At 35.1% G+C, this 21,319-nt stretch overlaps 1 protein-coding gene across 1 annotated transcript; it reads left to right on the forward strand.

The window, feature by feature from the left end:
* Nucleotides 1-18,190: 18,190 nt before the first annotated feature.
* On the forward strand, nucleotides 18,191-20,207 carry LOC137966409 (jasmonate-induced oxygenase 1-like). Its single transcript, XM_068813004.1, has 3 exons — nucleotides 18,191-18,790; nucleotides 19,006-19,336; nucleotides 19,772-20,207. The coding sequence occupies exons 1-3, from the start codon at nucleotides 18,261-18,263 to the stop codon at nucleotides 20,024-20,026; spliced, it is 1,116 nt and encodes a 371-aa protein (XP_068669105.1). The 5' UTR covers nucleotides 18,191-18,260; the 3' UTR covers nucleotides 20,027-20,207.
* Nucleotides 20,208-21,319: the final 1,112 nt, after the last annotated feature.

The following is a 21,319-nucleotide window of genomic DNA, read 5'->3' on the forward strand; positions in this document are numbered from 1 at the left end:
AATAATTACTCATTTACCCATTTCAAATTATGCTCATTGAAAGTTGTAAAGAAAATAAAAGATACCATTTATAAAGTCTTTGAATATGAATAGAATGTAACAGTGATATGAGCCCTTAACTTTGTTTCATATGTAAAATTTATAACATATCCAAGACTACCAAATCTTAAAAATAAACAAATTAAGAACTTCAATGAAGATCACAAGTGGCGCCCTATGACAAGTATTTGTTCTTGTTCTAATGTGGTCAAGGTCCATAAAAGAAGTACCCAAACATCAACCCACCTTTCTAAGGAGGATATGAACATAATTCCCTCAAATTTTAGCTGGTAAAGATGATGATACTTCCTATAACAAAGATTGGAGGTATTTCCAAGGGCAAGGTTGGAGTCGGGTTTCCCAAAGCCCGAACCCGAAGTCCTTACTCAAAAAATCCAAAAAGTCAAAATGACCTCAACCCAATCACTGTCTTTGCCCTGTCCCCATAAACATGGCTTAAACCCGAACTATCCCTACCCTGTCCTTATAAAATTGACCCATCTCCGACCTTTCCCTACCCCGTTTTATATCCCTATCTCATCCATGTGGGTTGGATTTGGGGAAACCCATCCCCAACCTGAAACTTGAATCCGAGGTTTTCGAGAACCCAACCTGATGCCCACCCATAGGTATTTCCTCATTTCCCCATAACCATAACAAACTCCATAATATGGTTGAGTCCGGATATATGTAAATTATTTCATGACTTTATACATAAGAGCTTTGTAATTTTTCTTTTTTCCACACCTATAAGTGTTGAAGAAAATTATGAAAAGTTTCAGTTTAGAAAACATGTCATTATAGTCTAAATTATCTAAGCAATAGTTTAGTAAGTACGTAGTTAACACTTTTAAGATTTAGTTTCTCATGGTATTATAAAGATCACATACTTTTTAATAAAAAAATAATAGTATTAATGGGGAACGTTCTCTTCTAACATTTCGGCCTCAATGCCGACTCTTCTGCCCAATGGCCGCTCTCTACCCACAAGCCATGGCTTGCTTCAAGCAAGTGCAGCATTGGGTGCTCGTCATTTATTACGTTTCTTCATTTATTTGTTTATACTATGGATGTTTTCAATCAAATGAATAATTTTTGTGTTCAGATAGAACCAACTGTCTTTGTTTTATGAGTCTTTGAGTTTATTTCTCACATTTTAATTTTTTCTGTTTTGTCCTTGGGTTAATGCTGACATAGTAGACATGATGAACACAAACCTTATAGCTTCCCAACTAATAACATTGGAGAGAAATGTGTTCTTGGAAAGTTACAAGCATGTTGTTGGTCAAATGCGTGCAACACAACATTGATAGATTAAGTTAGATGGTATGCCAAATAAAGGTTAAATTTTGCCCCCTAGTTGTCATATTTCAGAATATTTTTATTTGATAGATTGAACAAATAAACTGTCTTAACCATGTTTTCTTGGGCTCACTAGTGAAGTTTGTTTCACAACCATAAGTAGCCTTGATTCATCTTTATACGTCTGGAACAAAGACTAGAGCAGATTGATGCACAAAAATATTATAGTTTTATTTTCTTTTCTCAGAGTTTAGTCATTATGGGGGTTTATGGATCTTTATTGCTTTTTTTTTTTTTGTCTTTATAAGAAATTATTTTTTAATGGTATCTAAATAATGTCTATAGATGGAATTTCGCCCAACTTCAATAATTCTTATGCTTGTGTTGCCCTTCTAAAGATCTTTTTGACTTCAATAACTGCTTAAATGGGTACATTTTTAATTATTCTTGAAATCAAATAATCTTTAAGTTGTAGAAGAGCTAAAAATGACCCTGTTATCTTCATTCTGCCTGATAATAATAGGGACAACAAAGCAAAATTTGATGGAGCTTTATCTAACTCAAGCAAAATTTGAGGTGGAATGTTTAAATATTGCCCTTAGTACTATTGAATTCAAGTAAAAGTAAGTAGAGGAAAAAAAGGCAACTCTCAAGATGCCTAAAGTTTGGTTTGATTCCCTTCTTCTAAGTGCTTAGTAGGCTAGATAATAGTTGATTAATGAAAAATGAACTAATCTAGGAGAAGAAGAAACTGAAGAGGAAGAAGAAGTGATAAGTGAGAAGAGAGAAGAGAGAAGAAAGAGAGAAAGAAAAAGGAGAGAGGGACGACTCTTTGGAAGAGAGTGTGAGAACGTGGGAAAAAGGATTAGGGTTGTGTGTGTCATGCCTAATCTTCCCCCTTAATCTCCATTTATAATAGTAAAAATACTATAATTACATCTATACCTTTTACCCTAAGAAGGGTGGAAAAGGGACAAGAATAGAAAGAGTTTTTATATCAATGCCACTGTAACATAGAATAAAAATTCTTGCAGAATTACATCAAAGTTCTCAGAGACACGAATGAAAATTCCCAAGCACTTGGACATTGGAGATGCCATATTTTCATGGATCAGGTATAAACACAGAATGGTGCTCTCTAACCAATAAGCTACATAAAATTCAATCAGGATGATAGAAAATCAAGTTTTGTGTGTTTAAATATGAAAGGGATAAACATAAAATGACAGGAGCAGTCATCAACAATGCAGTTTCTGCAATGATAGACATACAATGACAATGTAATAAGAAATTACAAGCAATGACAAAGAATTACTCCTCTATCAAGATTAAGGATGCAACTCCAACCCAAACCTTCAGATTCCTTGCAACTCGAATAATCACCATGAGTTCATAATCTCTTGAAAGTAGGCTGCCCTAGCATGATACACACATAGCATTCCAACATGGAAGGATTATTGTATGCCAAAATTCAAGCAGGAGCTTATGTTTTAGAAGAAAAAAACAGATCGGTATGCAAAAACATAAAGGATCAAATCAAAGGACAATCATGTAAAGTGCATTGTCAAAGACACTTAGCACCACGACTTTAAAACCTTGAATATGTTGTCTTTTTTTGTGTGTTTTGGGTGGGAATGTTTTTATAAGAAACAAAGAACAAAACTCAAGTGAAAATGAGATAATTCAAGTTGGGCTAGTAGACACAAAAGAAGATGTGCCAACTTGGGGCAATAAATTAATGTTACATAAGTACATAAGAAAGTCAATGCTTTAGCACCTGCAACTTACCCAACCTTTGCCACCTTGCTGGAGGACCATTGAGCCAAGCGCTTCCAGCATTAACATACCTATAGACAACCATATGCACTAGGAAAAACCTTAGAAAAGAAATTGTTTTGAATTTACTACAACATAGTTTTGGCTGCATAAAAGTTTCAAATTCTTATTTTTTTTTCAATTTCTTGAGTAAAAAAATTTTAATTTCTTAATGACTGATTCTATCTTATGACAAACTGGCCTACTTACATTAATTTCACATCAAAATTCAGATATTTAGGCACTAAATATATCATAATGTGAACATAAAGAAAAAAAAACTATCATTTTCAAATAAAAAATACAGTATCAAGCACAAAAGCAAATTGTTTTTTAGGTAAAACTAATGTAAAAGAACATTACATAAATTCTATGTATATTAGATATTAACTTGATAGACTGCAAAACTGATAACTAAAGAAATATTAGAAAATAATCAACATTCTTTAGAGATGATACAACCAAATTCTTGAGAGTTAGACAACTGGCCATAGTAGGTTAATATTTCCCCAGCCACTGCTAATCCCAAAGATCAGCAAACCTCAACTCAAAAACCATCAAATACCACCGTACTCAGAAAGCAACCTCTTTACCTCCCTTTAAAGCAACCAACAAAGCATATGGAAACCCAGAAACTAGATATTCTCCTTCAAATGAATTTCTAGCACAACTATTATGCAGACATTTACAGAATATAAGATGTTCATGGTATATAGATATAGCAGAATAGCAGCCACCAAGATATAGAAGAATGAGTTAGAAGTCATAGTCAACAAATAGGAAACATTTTCATACTCTATGCAAAAGCTGGCTCCAAGTCCATTCCAGCATGATGAGCCAAATATATACATATATATTTGATAAATTAGAACTGATATTTCATTAAGAAGCTCTAAAATGGTATTTCTTTAATAGCCAATTCATCAATATTTTGATAAACCCAGTTGGTGAGTTCCAACTTCCGTATGCATCTTCCAAGTATTATCCTCTTTCTTCGACTGTTGTCTTCTTCCTTGCGACAAACAATGTCGGGTCGTTCTTCGCTCTCCACTAGGAAAACACCTAAGACCGATTGTAAAACGAGTTGTCTTTAGTCTCTACTCTTTTCCCTCTCTTTAATCTAATATTTCTTGTCGTTCCTAGTCTGCTCCATCTCCCTCAATTTCATTAGAGCCATCCCTTGGCATCTCGTCTTCTCCACCCGTTTCGCGGAAATCCTCTCCCCCCTTGGAAAATATCGCCTCCTGAATTCTCGTTATCTGAACTTCTGTATATAATTGTCCCCTTCAAACTCGTCGTCTCAATCCGTAACAGAGGTTGCTTGTGCTCGTCGCGACTGGTTTTATCCACGGGACTCTCCTCAACACCTTTCAGGTAAGTCTAAGTTTCTGCATGTCTCGTTACTCGTTTCTTTAAGGCTTAAGAGCGAAAAATGGCTGGCTCGTGTTTCTTCATTCACGTACATGGGGGCTTCCAAAACCTGATTTGTTGACTGCAGTAGTTGATGTTTCATCGTCTCCAATAAACTTTTTATAGGTTTTCTTCACTTTGGAGATATGGTTACTGTCAAATTGGGGGGGACATATGATTAATCATAGTGACTCAAGGATAATTCATATAAACCTCCTTTTGTAAAGAACCATGTGGGAGGGTATTGTTAATGTCAAATTGGTGTAAGGTGTTAAGTTGTGGAACCTAATTAACCCTTACGTTGAGTCGGTACACAGATATATTGACTACTGTTTCATTAAGGATAGTTGTGAAATTTCACACTTGTATTACGGTTGTCCTAGTTCTCTCTTTATATTTGAGGACACCTGTTGTTAGGGTTATCATCACTTGTGGCTGAGAGAGATCAGAGAAAAACACTTGAATATATGCGATTTCTCTTGTAAACTATTTCATCTTCATAATGAGTTACTGCAGTAGCGGAAGACAGGATGTAGTCTCACTTTGAGGCGAACCTGTATACATCTTGTGTTTTTTCCGTGCTTGCTTTTTCTTCTTTTGCAATTATTATTGCTCTCGTTAGTTTTAAATTAGGGTGTCTAATTCCTAACAAGTGTAAATGCCAATTATAAAATAAAGCAAGGGTAAAGACAACTTGTATTATTTGTGTTCTAACAATAGGACTAAAATTTTGATTATAGTCAATGCCAGAGATTCGCTCATAGCCTTGAGCTACAAGGAGAACTTTAAAATTTTTAATTGAGGCATTATATGATATTTGGTTTTGAAAACCCAGCTAGACCCAACTACATGCATCTAAGGTTGTTTGTGAATAAGTTCCCAAGTGTCATAATTAAGAAGAGAACAATACTCCTCTTTATAGCTGAATGCCATTGAGGAATTATAGGAGCTTGTTTATATATCAGGGTTTTGATAAATGTGTGACTGTGTGGGCATGAAAAGTTGAGGAACGAATTTTACTCTTTTCTTTGGACATCATGGGCCGAACATTAGATGAATTAGGTTGAGATTAAGTATTTGTTGGGGATGGAGGATAAATAGGTAAGACTATTTTAATTTGACATGGAGAGGGAAGCACTACAGGTAGGGGTGGCATCGAACAGAGCCGATTCGTGAGCGGCTCGAGCTCGGCTCGGTTTGATTCAATTTATTTGGATCTCGAACCGAGTTCAAGATTCAGATAAGGTTCGTTTGAGTTAATGAGCCGAGCTCGACCGAACCATGGTTCGATTTGAAAGCTCACAAGCTGGCTCAATAACTTAACTAGGGTTCAGGAGTCGAGACCGAGAGGTCGGAGGTGGGAGTGGGGGAAAAATTATTCCTCCCCTCATCACTAATGAGCCCCTCCCATCTGCTCCAGTGGCCGCGTCCATCGTCGTCAACAACTGCTTGTCGGCCGCCTTCGCTGCTGCTTCCGTAGTCATTGCCTCCGTCGCAACCATCAACCCTAATGACAACTCCTTGTTGGTGCCGCTAGACCCCTTGCTTCATCTTAGCAGAAAACCAGAGACCTAAGTTAGGTGAGAAATAATTTTTCCCCCTGCACACGAAGGCATCGTGCGATTTCAGATGTGTGGGATCATAAGCACATAAAAAAAACTGTTTCTTGAACTCTGACTGTCACTTCCTAATGACTCTTAAAGAGACTCAAATTGTTTGAGGTACTCTCTTAATGCTAGCTCCACTCAAGTTTTTCAGAAGAACAGATTGGAAGCATTTCAGAATTGCTGCTGTATGAATCCATGCTCCGAAGAAAAAACGAAAATGGGCATACGATTAAGTCATCCAAAACCATTTTTCTTAAAAAATTTATGTCTCCATGATCTGGTTTTCTAGTCCTTGAATCAGAACGATTTGATTGAGTACAAATGGACAAAACTAGTGCTGCTTTTCAAAGTAATATTGTTGTGTTTGATTATTGAATAAATTTTATGCATAATTATGCAACTTTTATGAATAATTTTATGCATACTATATAGATAATTTATATAGGATTAATATACAGAGCTAATGTCCAATTTTTAGTAGAGGTTATGCCTAATTTTATGTAAAATATATGTATAATTTTATATACAATTTATTTGACTAGTATTTTATGCAAAGTTTTAAATGTAGGTTGGAGCTCGAACTTGGCTCGAGTTCGAGTTCAAAATAATTAAATCAAACGCGACTCGAACATAGGCATGTTTGGGATCAGCTCGTTGCCACCCTTAACTACAGGTAGAGGTAGGTTTAGAAAGAGGTTGGTTGCGATGGCTCAAGAGCGGAAGACATGGAGAGTTGTGAAGAAAATTTTCATGTGAATGGTTTGAAGGAGGGGAGGTTGTGATAGTAGGTATTTGGGTTTCATCACATTTTGTGAGGAACTACTAAATGTTAAGTGTGGAAGAGATGTGCTATTAAACTTTTGAGGAGTGGTATAAGGAAAGGAAGATTCATTAAAAAAAGGCCTAGAAATAAATATTTTGTTAAGAAAAGGACAATAACATTTGTAGCATTTAATTGATTATTAAAACCAACAAACCCACAAGGTAGGGATCTAGAAGAAAAATTATTTCTGGTGTAAGGACATAAGAAGGGAAAAAAAGAGATAAAAAATCTCTAATGTGAGAATAAATAGGCGGTGAATTGTAAAGCTTGGAAAAAGGGGGACTTGCCTTGTAATAATTTGGAGGGAAGTTGATTTATAAGATAAATAGTTGTGATGAATGCTTCAAACCAAAAAATCATAGGGATCTTTCTTTCACAAATCATAGCTAGGCTTGATTCTAGAATATAATTATATCTATGCTAAACTATTCCATTTTAATTAGGTGTATGTGGAAAAGATAAATGTTGAATAATACCATGTTATGCTAAGTAGAAATTATATAAAAAGGATATTTACTCACCTCCATCATCTGAATAAAATATTTTTATCCTACATGATAATTGGCTCTCCGCCATATTTTGAAAATTCAACAAGGATGCTAAAAGACTCATTTTTTTTTCATTCAATATAATCATCCACAAAAAATATATAATAATGAAAGCCAATTTTAGAATGTAGAGGGTCTAGTCCCATAAATCCAAGTAAATAAATTCTAGTGGATTAGATGCCTTATTTCAACCCAATCAAATGAACTTTAGGTTGTTTTGCCATATGACAACTAATAAAACTATTTAGGTAGGACATTTAAAGTGTGGAAGCAAACTACTATGGCCTAGTGTAGAGAGAGTGGATGAGGATGAGTATCCAAGCCTTTTGTGCCAAAGTGAAGACAAAGACTCCTTGGCAACAGAAAATGCCTCTTCTTCTTCTGAAGATATAAATCATTTAATGTGGTCCTCCTCTTCCCTCGAATTGATTTAGTATGATTGTCTTTCACATGAAAACAATTTGGGTGAAGTCTCATAAAACAATTACTGTCTTTTTTTAACGTTGAGATGGAAATAAAATTCATTGTGATTTGTTGCAAAAATAAACATTGTTAAGATAAAAGGAATTAGTAGGAAAGGGTAATTTAACTGGTCATTTGGCTACAATAGAAAATATATTTTCATCTTCTACACGAACATTGTTATTCCTTTATAAGGGGAGAGGTTAGAGAACATACATAGGTCGCTTGTCATGTGAGTAGTGGTACCCATACCTAGAAACCATTGAGGGTCTTCTTTTGGTTTAGAAATGGAGACATGAGCTAATGTAGGTGGAGTATTCTCTGACTAGTAATTATGATTGAACCGGTGCTAGCACAATTCAACAATATGTTAATTTCACTTGAAGGATGATGAGTGGAGTGGATGATTGTCTTTTGAATGAAAGATTGTAGTTTCCCTTGGATCAAACTATCAACTCTAATACCATATAAAATTAATAAAAAAATGAAGAATTTCTCTAAGAACATTTGATTGAAACTTGAATGAGTGAATGATGTAAGAGGTGGCCTATTTATACAAAACATTCCAACATGTAGTGCAATGTATGAGGACATGTAGAGATCTCTAGAAAGAGTCAAAGATTGACTTTTTCACTGGGATTTGCTCACCTAGGAAATAGTTCAAAATTCCTAGCTGTACTTGTCTTTTTTAGACTTGTAGGATCTTGATTGAGAGTTTCTCTTCCATAGTTTGTTGGATCTTGATTGAGAGGATCTTGCCTTCCCTTGTTTGTAGGATATTGATTAAGAAAATCTTGTACTATTTCTTTATCTTTTGAAGCATCTCGATTGAGAGAATCATGTAGAGCATCCAATATGAGAGAATTGCCTTTCATGGGACTCTGAGTTGGCTCTTTTGCATGAAGCCATGTGGACATGCATGAATCTTAGGTGGAGGCTGATTTGTCTTTTCTATGTAGTAATGAGGTGCACATGCATGGTTTAGTTGAGTTAATTAAACTACTAAAAGATAAGGGAGAAGCTTACAACAAAAACCATAATTTTTGGCCACATAAATTTGTTCTCATATTTTTTTAAGGGGATGTAGTTAAAGTTGGCTATGGATCGTCCTAAAACGATTAGCCAACAACTGGGTATTATTTCCGGCCGGCAAAGCTGCGGCAAACATGAAGGAACATTCTATCTTGCCGTATATTTGATTCCCTTCAATTCATCCTGCAACACCTTTTCTCAAATGATCTGTTCTTCTCCGTGCAAGTCTGCCCAGAAACCAAGGAGTCTGGAGCCAACTCGATATCTGACATGACTTCCAACAATTCACAAGGTTCAGGCAAGCAAAGGCTACACTGGACGCCGGAGCTCCGTGATCGTTTCGAACAGGCAGTCACCCAGCTCGGAGGGGCTGATCGTACGTTAAATACCCAGCATCCATTTTAATTTCTTCTTCTAAATGATAATCCGATATCCATTAGATTTGAAGAGTGATACTGTCTTGAAATGCTGGCTGAACAGGAGCAACTCCTAAAGGTATCTTGAAGGTCATGGGCATTCGAGGATTGACTATATATCATATTAAAAGCCACTTGCAGGTACGAAATAGAATTTTCTATCATCATTAAGTATCTTTTTCGCTTCCTTCTCATGTCTGATAGAATACAACTTTTTAAAGCGATTAAAGTAATTTCCGTATCTTCTCTCCAGAAATACAGGATTACAAAATATGTTCCAGAATCTGTTGAGAGTAAGCCCCAGTTTTCTATATACACAATCGGCAATTCATAAAAACTGTATCATCTCAAATTCTTAGAAATTATCCATTGTTCATTGCTGCAGGAGGGCTTGAGAAACAAAGTCATTCGGAAATTGCACCAAATTTTAGCTTTACCTCGTAAGTTTTCATTATACTTGCTTGTTCCCTTGCACTTGTTTTTCAAATTATAGGTCTTAAATTCTAGGTCCTGCTTAGTTTCAAGCTTCAAAGTTAGAATGGCTGAAGTAGGCAGCTTTGCGAAGCAATTGCCAGAAAGATTCAAAAAAGAAAGTAAAGTAGCAGTTTTTATGATGTACAGAGCTGCTCAAATTTCGAAAGCCTTGAAGATGCACAGAGAATTGCAAAGGCCATTGCAGGATGGAAATGAGGTGAGTCCTCAGTACTTCCACAGTTTTCTGCGATATGTAAAACCTCCATTCAAATCGAAGCCTTCTCAGAAGTTTTCACGAGGCATTAGCTATAAAGCAATTGATTGTTTCTGTTAGGTGCAACATCAGCTAAAGCTCAAACTTGAAACTCAGAGAAGATACTTGGAGAAAATCACTGAAGAAAAGGAGTCACACAAACCTTCGTCCCCTACTTCACTTCCCTCTCTTTGTGAGGAGTATGAATCAAACATAAGAGATTACGGATCTGATTCAGAAGTCAACATACCAGAAAGATCAAACACAAACAATTTTGGAAACTTCATCAACAACAAAGAGATTTCACAGAAGGAACAGATTAAAGATATTCAAGCTCAGAAACGAGTGAGAATCGTCACTGATCAACAAGACATTTGGTGTAAAATGGATTCAAATAATTTGGCAGACAAGCAGCAAAGTTTATGGGAGGCAATTTTTCTGTCCCAAGGACCATATTCTGATATAACCTTGAAAGTATGTACAGATTTAGCTTATGATTACTATATTTAAGTTTTTTGTTTTTTGTTGCAATATCACAGAGTGTAAGTTGGGGAGAGTGTTAGAGGGTGTGTGCATGTTTCCTCAGAGAAGAGTTGAAGATTGTATAATAAATTTAAATGCTGTTGGCTCAACTCAAGTTCAAAATTTGACTCGGAGCAACTCGTTAATATCGGGTTGAAAACTATGGTCTAATAACATGCCTCACTTGTAAGACCATTGAGGTATTTAGAGGTTTCCAAGGGTCTTTACTACTAACCAGTAAAGGAGGTTCAACTCATCTAGGTAATTATTCACCAAGAACCATGGTTATGAATATTTTAGATGTTAGAGATTAATCTTCCATCACACAAAAGAAATATATCTTACCTAGATAAATGGTTACTATTAATCATGGTGGCGATTCATCATAGGATAATTTATTTTATTAAAACATCTCCATTGGGAGATGTGCTGGCCATTGTTCCCTGTACAAAATATTCAAACTCATAAAGTTATTTTTTATTTTATTAAATAATTTATTTCATACCGTAATTCCAACAATCTCCCACTTTGTTTCAAAATTAAATATCATGTAAAATGAAACCATTACCAAGGGCATTTCTCCGTAGTGTGTGTGCGTGCGTGTAGTTAACACGGTCCTAGAGAAAATATAGGTCCAAGAATGCAAGATTGGAGAATCAACCAAATCAGTGCTCGGAAGTTCAGTAGTCAATTGCCCACTTTAAGGGTCAGCGTGGCTCGTACCAAGGAGCTTGGGAGTTTGAGTATTAGCCACTATTGATTTCTAGGGCCATCACATCAACACAAGAAATCTCAAGGGAAGGAGAGAAGAGAGAAACTCTAGCTCTTGGGAGAGAAAAGAGAAGAAACTAAGAGATAGAAAGAAGATGAAAAAGAGAGGAGTAAGGACGAATTTCAGCCAAGAGAAAAGAGGCTTGAATGCTCTACCGTATGCCTTGATACTATATTTATAGTTGTAGAAGGATGTTTACAATGATTATGATTACAATATCCTTAGGGCCACATGTTTCAAAAGGAAAAAGACAGATGACATATACCAGCTTGCATTATTACAATTTTATATCATCTCTATAGAAATTCTCCTTATTTACTAACCATGCCACCTCTATACACGTGGGTGTCTTTTAGCACCCCCTCAAGTTGGTTTTTGTAACTTCACTTTGCAAATAAACATGGTCAAGAAACTTGTGTGCTTGAAAAGAAATTCTAATTTTGAGTCACTTGAAAAAGAAATTTGATTGTCTTTCTTTGATTCATCCTTGTTCTTATTCAGACCTTAATAGTAGTTTTCATCTTGTTTCCCCCATGGATATTCTAGTCACATAAAATTTGATTACCACAACACGTGGAATTCATCATTATTGGTTACCTCTTTCTTGTACTTCTTCTTCTACTTCTCCTCAAATTGGAGATCTCTTTGTTCTTTACCAAGAACTCCAACTTGCACAACATAATGGTGAGAAAACAAAAATCACTCCTAGCCATATGACATAGCTCCACACACCAGTCAAAATGTTTATAGTCTGAAATACACTCTGCTCCATTTGAATAGTGGAAAAGTAACCTAACTTTAGGGGACATCAAAGAGACTATTAATTTTTTAAGGGCAAGTCAAACACAAATCACCTTTTGGCTGAAGAATAAAAGACTTGACTCAAGCTAGATGTTGGGCACACTCTTATACTTTTTAGGTAGTGGGCTTAGGCATTGCTCTGAAATGATGAAAACATAAGAAGATAAACTAAAGAAATAATAGAGGGAAATAACTTTATTTGGAAGGAAGCGACTATGCAACACTCATACTTCCAAATGATTCTAAAATGTGTCCTTTTTTTAAAAAAAAACTATGGGATACTATAATGGTATAAGTAAATTAACTTAACAAATTTGATTAAATATGACTTTTGGGGGGTGAACAAGTTTGACTCAAAAGGGAGAAAAAATAATTCCTCTATGACCATGATGATTGAGAAAACTTAAAAAAAATCTCCATTGAGAAAGTTTTAACATGGAACATAATAGTGGAAACTTTCTAAAAATAGACTTATCATATAACACAATTATATTTTAACACAACTTGACCAATTTGGAAAAAAATATTCAAGAGATAAATTCTGAAACAAGGGAGATTTAGTATATTAATATTTGGAATTTAGAAAGAGGAAACAAGACTTTCTAAAAAAATTCAAACTTTCTAAAAAAAGGAAACTAAACTCATATAGGGAAAAACTTCTTTTAATGAAACTAATGTAATGTGAGATCAACAAAAAAAACTTTTAAGGAAAGATACTCAAGTTGGTAAAACTTTTACTAGAGATTTAAAAAAAGAAAAATTAACTAACATTAGTAACTCAAAAAGTGAAGTAAAAAATCGGCTTAAATTCAGATTTTTGCATGCAATACGCTACCAGTATGACCTGTTATTCTTCCAATGCAAATATATCTCTCTTGAAAGATCAGATTGAGAAACGGTTTATCGGATACAAAGAAGACTTACATAGATATCTTTTGATAAATATTTTCAATATAAATTCTTAATAATATTGGTGCAAACCATTCAAAAAATTGAGGGTTTTTGTTGCTACTCGAAACTTTTTTGCTGCTTGACAAGATGATTGAAGAGAAAGTAACTTTATATACCACAATACCACACAATTGCACTTGATACATGTTACAGTTTCTAAATCCTCTAAGAATTACATTATCCCCTAAAAAAATCTTTTTTCCTAAAGTAGAATATAAAAACAAAATTTTTTCCAAAGAAGCCCTAGGTAATAAACTTTACATCATTGGGGGAGCTTACAAGCAACTTTTTAAGTGATAATATTTATCATCTTGTGAATTTGACCTCTTTTGAATTGTTTGCATAGAAAGATTGTTTTTTTTTTCTACCATGAAGTGGATGTCCTTGTATAATATGCTTAAATAAAAATTAATTATCAAATAAAGAAGAAAATGGAGAAAGATACGCAAATAGAACAAATGGCCTAACATTAAAAATCACATAATTGTGTTTGAACATTGGAATTAGAAAAAGAACAAAGTAAACGTGTTTTGTGGAACCACCAAAATAAAAGCAACAATCTATAAGAGTTAAGAGATACCAACAACTTGTTGTAGACCAACAACCCAAAAATGTGAAATAACTAAGGAAAGAAACTAAACCCTAAAGATCAAAGAAACCAAATTATGATATAAACAAAATGTCCATATTTCAAGTTTTTTTTTTTAAATTACTAATAAGATCATATTAATCATTTGTGTGAAATAATGATAATTTTTTATTTATATCAATTTAAAAGAGTGTAAATTTGAGTAAAATAAAATATATTAAATCTTAGTGGTAGGTTCATGCTATTAATAGTTTAATTTAATAATTGAAGTAATTCAAATATATTTATCTAAAATTTAAACCATTCAATAATTATTAACAATAATAGTTTTTATTAGTAAAATTACTAAGAAGTTAGTAGGGTTTAGTAATTTTTAATTTTAATAATAAATTATATTAATCATTTAAGAAAACTAGTTTAGGTAAAATAAATTAAATTAAATTATAATCATGATGTTATAAATTTATATACGTGTGTAAATTTATGACCTTAATTATAATTTATGTATTAAAAGAATTTAAATATTTATCTTAAATATCAATTATTTTTCTCATTATAAAATCTTATATATTAATAATGAAAGCTTTATTACTTAAAATTACTAAATTGTGTGTAATATTCTACTTAAACGTAATCTGACATTAAAATTAATTTGATAGAAAAATTTCCAATATTATTAACTTTATGTAGGTAATATAAAATAAAGAAATAAATTATTTTTAAAAAATTAAAAATATTGTGAAAATATTGCCTTACAAAGTTGTTGCGGTCCAATCGATTAGGCATGGGGGATTGTTCGAGTAATCTTCAATAGTCAAACTCTTTTGCTTCTTCAATCATTCAACCATTTGCACTGGTCATTTGAACGCTTCAAACTCTTCGTATCTTCACAATAGCTTTTGGCCCTCATGGTCATTCAAATAGATCATTAGTACTAGTTGACGGTGTTCTTGGTTGTGATTTGTTTTCTTTTATCTTTTTGTTACTCTTCGGTGGGTTGTTCAAACTTTTGGACAAATGGACCTTGACCAAGAACTTTCTCTCCTGTTATCAGCATGAGACAAAATCAAAATAGGTCTTTCATGTGTGGACAATCCTGATTCGGTCTCATGTTGGAACATGGCTTGGAAAATTTTCAGGACATTGGGTGACAAGTAATTACTCACGTGATGAAGCTGATATGCATGTCTTTGAATGATTTGGTGTTTGGACAATCATTGATGATGACATCTGTAGAGTAAATTTTTTTTTTTAATTTAAAAAAGTATTTTTAGTGTTCATAATTAGTGAAGTTCAGATATGCTAGCCCATAGACTATAATTGGAATTGGTCCCTTACAATCACACGGACAAGGTTATTAGGTCAATTAAATTTGGGAGTTGGTCTCACCCAAAATGTCTAGCTTAAGTTAGGGCTCTCTTTCCAAGCGATAAGCATGAAAAATTTTCTTTATGTGTGAACCTCTTTATGGATTACACATTGGATGGAGCCCTATATACGAGTACTTGTTTTAATACCGTGTTAAAATTGGGTCTATGTTTATCTAAAATTGATTGATTGAAGTTTGAAGGCCTCTTCCTAAGTAATAAGCTCTTTGAAGCCTACTATAACTAGTTATTTTGGTTTTCTACAAGCTGTTTTAACTAAAACCACAGCTCTATTGATTGGTTTGAGCAAGATACGACTTATTTGAAATTAGTTGAATGAACAAGAAAAATGAATATTTATGTGAAATTCCAAGTATTCTATATAACCTTTCGAAACCAATCGACAATTCTTGTTTATTGACATTCATGAGCGATTCGGATTAGTATTTACGAATAGATATTACCTCAAAATTTCTCCCCTTTCAAACAACTTGAAATGATTGAAGTTTTTCTATTTGGAATTGTGTTAGGTCTAATTCCTATTACTTAGGCCGGATTATTCATAACTACATATTTATATCATAAGCATGTCTTCACCATAGATTAAAAATAAATGAAAGAAAGTAGTGGTCCACATGAGACTAAATCAAAGTAGACAATCTTGATTCTATCAGATAATATCAAGAGATCATGTGACAGTTAAAAACTTTTATTCGGGACATTACTCACATGATGAAGTTGATAGACCTGTTCCCAAACATAACTGAAATGATAATTGATTCGGAGTTTGGAGTTTGGAATTTGGAATTCGGACTACCCTTGTTGATGAGATCTCTTGGAATCAGTTTGTGTTTTTAGATAGAAGTTTACTTCTTCAACTATGAGCTACATCTTAATCGCCTTTTTATCTTTGATTTTTCTATATATTTCCGCTATTATACAATTCAACTTTACTTTTTTACGGTACTAGACGGTTCCGATTTGCTAGCCCATAAACTAGTATTGGCATTCGTCCCTTCTAATCACATGGAAAGGATGAACATTTTAATGTTGGGATGAGGTCCATCTTGTTAGATTCTAGGGTTTAATTTATCGGAAGCTTAGTTTTAAGGAGAAGAAGAAAGAAATCAAAGAAGGTGGGAAGAGAGGAGTCTAGAGGACGAGTTTGGAGACAATCAACTTAGGGTTTAGGGAAAGCATGTGTGAGCCTCCTCCCATCTCTTTCTTATATATATAAGTGGGGCTTGAATACTCTAATACATATGAGAAGAAAAAATAATTAAATTTTCAACTATTATGTTTATGTCACTCACTCTCATAATTACAGAAAATACCGCTTAAACTTCTTTAACACATCTTAAAATGACTAGCCTAAGTTTGAAACATTCTTTCTAAGTAATAAACATAAATATTTTTCTAACTGGTATATGTATTACTAGCCTAACCCTCTCTCTAATGTATAAGCCCTCTTTATGGCTAATATATATATGGACAATTTTGGGTGAGGCTCACAAGCCAGCAATGCATTTCATACCATGTTAAAGTTGGGTCCAAGTAAATCTATTCTGACAAAAATGGACCTACTTTACCATGTGATTGAATCTCATTTTCCTTTCTCATGTGATTGGAAGGAACCAACTGACACCAAACCCAATGATAGTTCATAATATATAAAATGTGTTTTTTCCCTATATACCCTCAAGAAGACTTCATGGTTCAATTGCTTAGTCTTGTTTATTTAATTGTTTTTTTTTCATTTTTGTGCAAACTTCACAAATTATTGTTCAGACTCAAACAAGCACCCAGTGCAAGTACTAACTAGGGTTGCTAAAATTTGACCTGAGCTATAAATATGTGGATATGGGTTGATTCATCTGACCTGATTAGTAGTCAAGTTGGGTTTTAGTTAACTACTCAAAGTAGTAAGAACCAAATTGAACTAGTCTTAACTCAATCATTAATTTAATCTAGACAAGCCCTTTATCTTTTTACTACCTAAACCAACTTATCAACCAGTCAAATTCTTTTTCTACGACTAAATTTGTTTAATAAATGGGTCGGGTTCGGGTCAAACCATTTAACAATAAGTTTAGGTTGACTAGACCCAGACCAAATTAATTAAAACAGAAAAAGTGAGAGCTTATGAAATAGAGGATTGTCATTGCACAAAACTAATGGGAGTGCAAACTAAATTTACACTAGAACCATGTTAGTTAATGAAACTAATAATTTTTAATTTTTTGAAAATATATTATTAATTTATACTACGTAAAATATATCTTATGTTATTAATAAAATATTTTATTTATTTATTTATTATATTCATTACACATAATTATTATATCAATTTAGACTAAACTGCAATCTATTTTAATTTATTAATGAAATATATTATTTAATTAATTATTATATAATATATTTTAATACGATATTATATTACTTATTAGGATAATAATCATGTTTTTTGGTTAATTATCTGTTTAGGTATATTATAAAAAGTAACCCATTCTCTTGTTTACACTATATTTTTTATTTTAGGCACTAATATAGAAAATATTTTCCAATGCACTTTATATCTACCACACTAAGACCAACAAGTAATTTACGTTTACTTATACTTACACTAGTAATTCAGTTTCACTTTCACTTTCACCCCTCCGGCGTGGGCGAGTCGAGGAGAAATACAAATTGATTCCAATACGTTGCAATCTCTGCGTTGGTGTCGCTGGGCCCCTTGGTTCTTGTCTGCTGTAAGAATTATCTCTTCTTGGGCAATCTCGACGACGAACCGACAAAAAATACTCGCATCAAATTAACACGTTCTCTCTATACGTCCCATTCGCAGCAGTCAGAGTCGACTCACTCCCTGATCTTCCTGCAAAGTTCAATGTCCCCCGCCCTCAAGCCTCTTATCTATAACTCTTCTTTAACTCCCTTCCCTCGCCCCCGCCCTCCTCCCTCTTTCTCTCTTCGTCCTCTCATGAACTCATATGTATGATGACAGAGAGAAGGTATTGACGTGCGTCATTCAACTTCTCCTGTAGTCGCACGGTTAGTGGTACTTTACTCTGTTTGAGATGAAGGCACCAGCAGCAGCCAATCCAGTATCAGCCATGGATCTGCTACAGGAATGGCCTGAGCCGATTGTGAATGTCCAGTCCTTGTCCGAGAGCGGGCTAGACGCCGTTCCGGAACGCTACATAAAGCCTCCATCGGATCGTCCATTGCCCTGCTACCAGACTAACCTCAGCGACGACATTAACATCCCGCTCATCGACATGGCCGGATTGGACGGACCGGGAAGGGATAACACCATACGCCGAGTATCCGACGCCTGCCAGAACTGGGGATTCTTCCAGGTGGTAAACCACGGCGTGAAACCAGAGCTGCTGAAGGAGACAAGGCAGGCGTGGTGGGAATTCTTCCATTCCCCCCTGGAGCTGAAGCAAGCCTACTCCAACTCTCCCCGGACGTACGAGGGCTATGGCAGCCGCCTCGGGGTTCAGAAGGGTGCTATCCTTGACTGGGGAGACTACTACTTCCTTCACGTCCTTCCTTCGTCCCTCAAGAATCATGACAAGTGGCCCGCGTTTCCATCCAATTGCAGGTAGATACGCTAAGTTCTACATGTTCTTCTTCATGTTTCTCATGAATTCTTGGCTTAGAATCCTATATGAGAGGGAACTTGCTGTCCGATTCCACGTCCATATCTTTATCTCTCTAGCTATTTAAGCATCGAGGCTGGCGGTTAGCTTTTCTGTAAGACTGAAAAGGGAAACTGTTCGATTGTTCTGGGTCGTTAATTTTATTTGTGTTCTGCAGGGAGGTGTTGGAGGAATACAGTACGGAGGTGGTGAAACTGGGTGGAAGGCTGATGAAGCTTCTATCGGCGAATTTGGGATTAGAAGAGGATTACCTGCAGAGGACATTCGGTGGGGAAGATATCGGGGCATGCATGCGAGTGAATTTTTACCCCAAATGTCCTCAGCCAGATCTCACGCTTGGACTCTCCCCGCACTCCGATCCCGGTGGCCTCACTCTTCTTCTGCCCGACAAACGAGTGCATGGTCTTCAGGTTCGCAGGGGTGACTCCTGGGTCACTGTGCAGCCTGCTCCAGACTCCTTTATCATAAACATCGGCGATCAAATTCAGGTCTACCCTCTCTCTCGCTCGCATCTTCTATCTTTATATTCTCTCCTCTTATTTGTTTCTTTCTATCTTTTACTGAAGCCGTTGGCCATTACTCATTCTGTTTGCTAGCTTTCTCCACTAAGACAATGATAATTGCATAATAGAAACAGGAAAACTTTGTCTTCTGTTACAAAACTCAGGTGACGATGACGAAGGTCGACAAAATGGGTTGACTACCATGTTCATGGAAATTACAAATTAAATTTTGTTCAATTAAGGATCATAGCTATCTTACTTCGACGGCAAAGTTGCTTAGCTAAATTTAGTTCATGAATTATTTAATAAAAAAGCAGAAAGGATAGTTGTCTGATCAGTGTTAAGACCTCCACGACCTTCCTAGAACCCTCTCCATCTGGGCATATCTCAAGCGCGTAATATTCTTGTTCTCAATGGCAGGTGGTGAGCAATGCAATCTACAAGAGCGTGGAGCACCGAGTGGTTGTTAACTTGTCAGAGGAGAGGCTCTCCCTGGCCTTCTTCTACAACCCAAAGAGTGACATTCCACTGGCGCCAGCGGCGCCCCTGGTGACGCCGGAGCGACCTGCCGTGTACCAACCCATGAGCTACGACGAGTATCGTCTCTTCATTAGAAAAGGAGGGCCGCGGGGCAAAGCTCTGATCGAATCCTTGAAGACGATTAACGTCAAATAGGTTATTTTTCTTCTTCATGATCTGGTAGCTTCCAGATCGTTTATTTGTGCCAGCAATTTCCCTGGGTAAAACTATTCCGAGAAAAAAATTTGATTTGTTCAATAAGTGGCGCTAGTCTTCATCTGCATGACTGTATCAACTGTAAATCTAGCGTCATTACCCATCTATGAAGACTATTTTTCTTTCTCTTTCCTTCAGATATAAAGGATTCGGAGCCCTCCTGTGGTTAATTACCTTGTTTTCGGTCATATTTCTGCTCCTTAATTCTATTTGGAAAACCATCTCAATGTCGCGGCAGGAAGCGAGATGAACGATGAACACATTAGGTAAATAAAATCTAACACATTATTCATGAAAATAGCAACTGTATCTTCCCTCTGTAATTTCCCAAGTTCACATCTTGTACTATCACAAAAGAAGATTCTGTAGTTTTGAGGCCAACAAGTAAATTCCAAAGTGGAGAATGTCTCTTTCTATATGGTGACAAGGTCATCAAGCACACCATCCTGCTTCAAGACGACTAAAACTTTGCTTTCTCTATTTGGTTTTCCAAATAAGAACACTTGAGATTAATCCCACCAATTCTTCTACAATTTGCTTCTAAAGGCGATTGAGGTTAGATAAAATACTAGCTAGAGTATTTAAATGGGTCCATTCAGGGGACCATTCATAAGATGCCTTTTAGAGGCATGAAGTGACTGAGTCCATTAAAGGGGACCATACATAGAGCCAAGTTTCAAAGACACGAGACCCCAACCCTCTAAAGGTTTCCTTAACAAGAGATCCATCTTAATTGGATGACATTAATCCTTCATTGATTTACTAACACTAGAATAAAATCAAAGATCATGAGTGTAATTTAGTGAAAAATTTCCTCAGAATTTGGTCTAAGACTCCAACTCCAGTCTAAAAGGAAGTAAGAAAAGGAAAGTGAGATACAGTTTTGAAGAGGCTCATTATTTGGTTTAATATACAACATCCTCTCTTTCTCAAGTCAAAAAATGAAGGCGATCATTCATTCAAAAACATGTTTAAAAATAAGCATTTGTGGGTCGTGTTTCACCTAACTTCTTACGTTTCGACTGAAAAGCATTGTGCTGAAGGTTTTTTGGTATGTAACATATCAAAGCCTGTATCAACATCCTTCCAATTATACTTAAACTAGATCTATAAGAGTCTATTTGGAACCACTAGAAAAGAAAATGAGAATTTGACCATTATTATTCCCAGTGAAAATGAAATAATGATCAAATTCTTTTTTTACGAACTATTTTTGGGAATAATAATGGTCAA

This window comes from Aristolochia californica, unplaced genomic scaffold, assembly GCF_029961685.1.
Source record: "Aristolochia californica isolate CCGP_79_NKW_82.1479 unplaced genomic scaffold, dmAriCali1.0.hap1 SCAF_5, whole genome shotgun sequence".
Classification (NCBI taxonomy): Eukaryota; Viridiplantae; Streptophyta; class Magnoliopsida; order Piperales; family Aristolochiaceae; genus Aristolochia; species Aristolochia californica.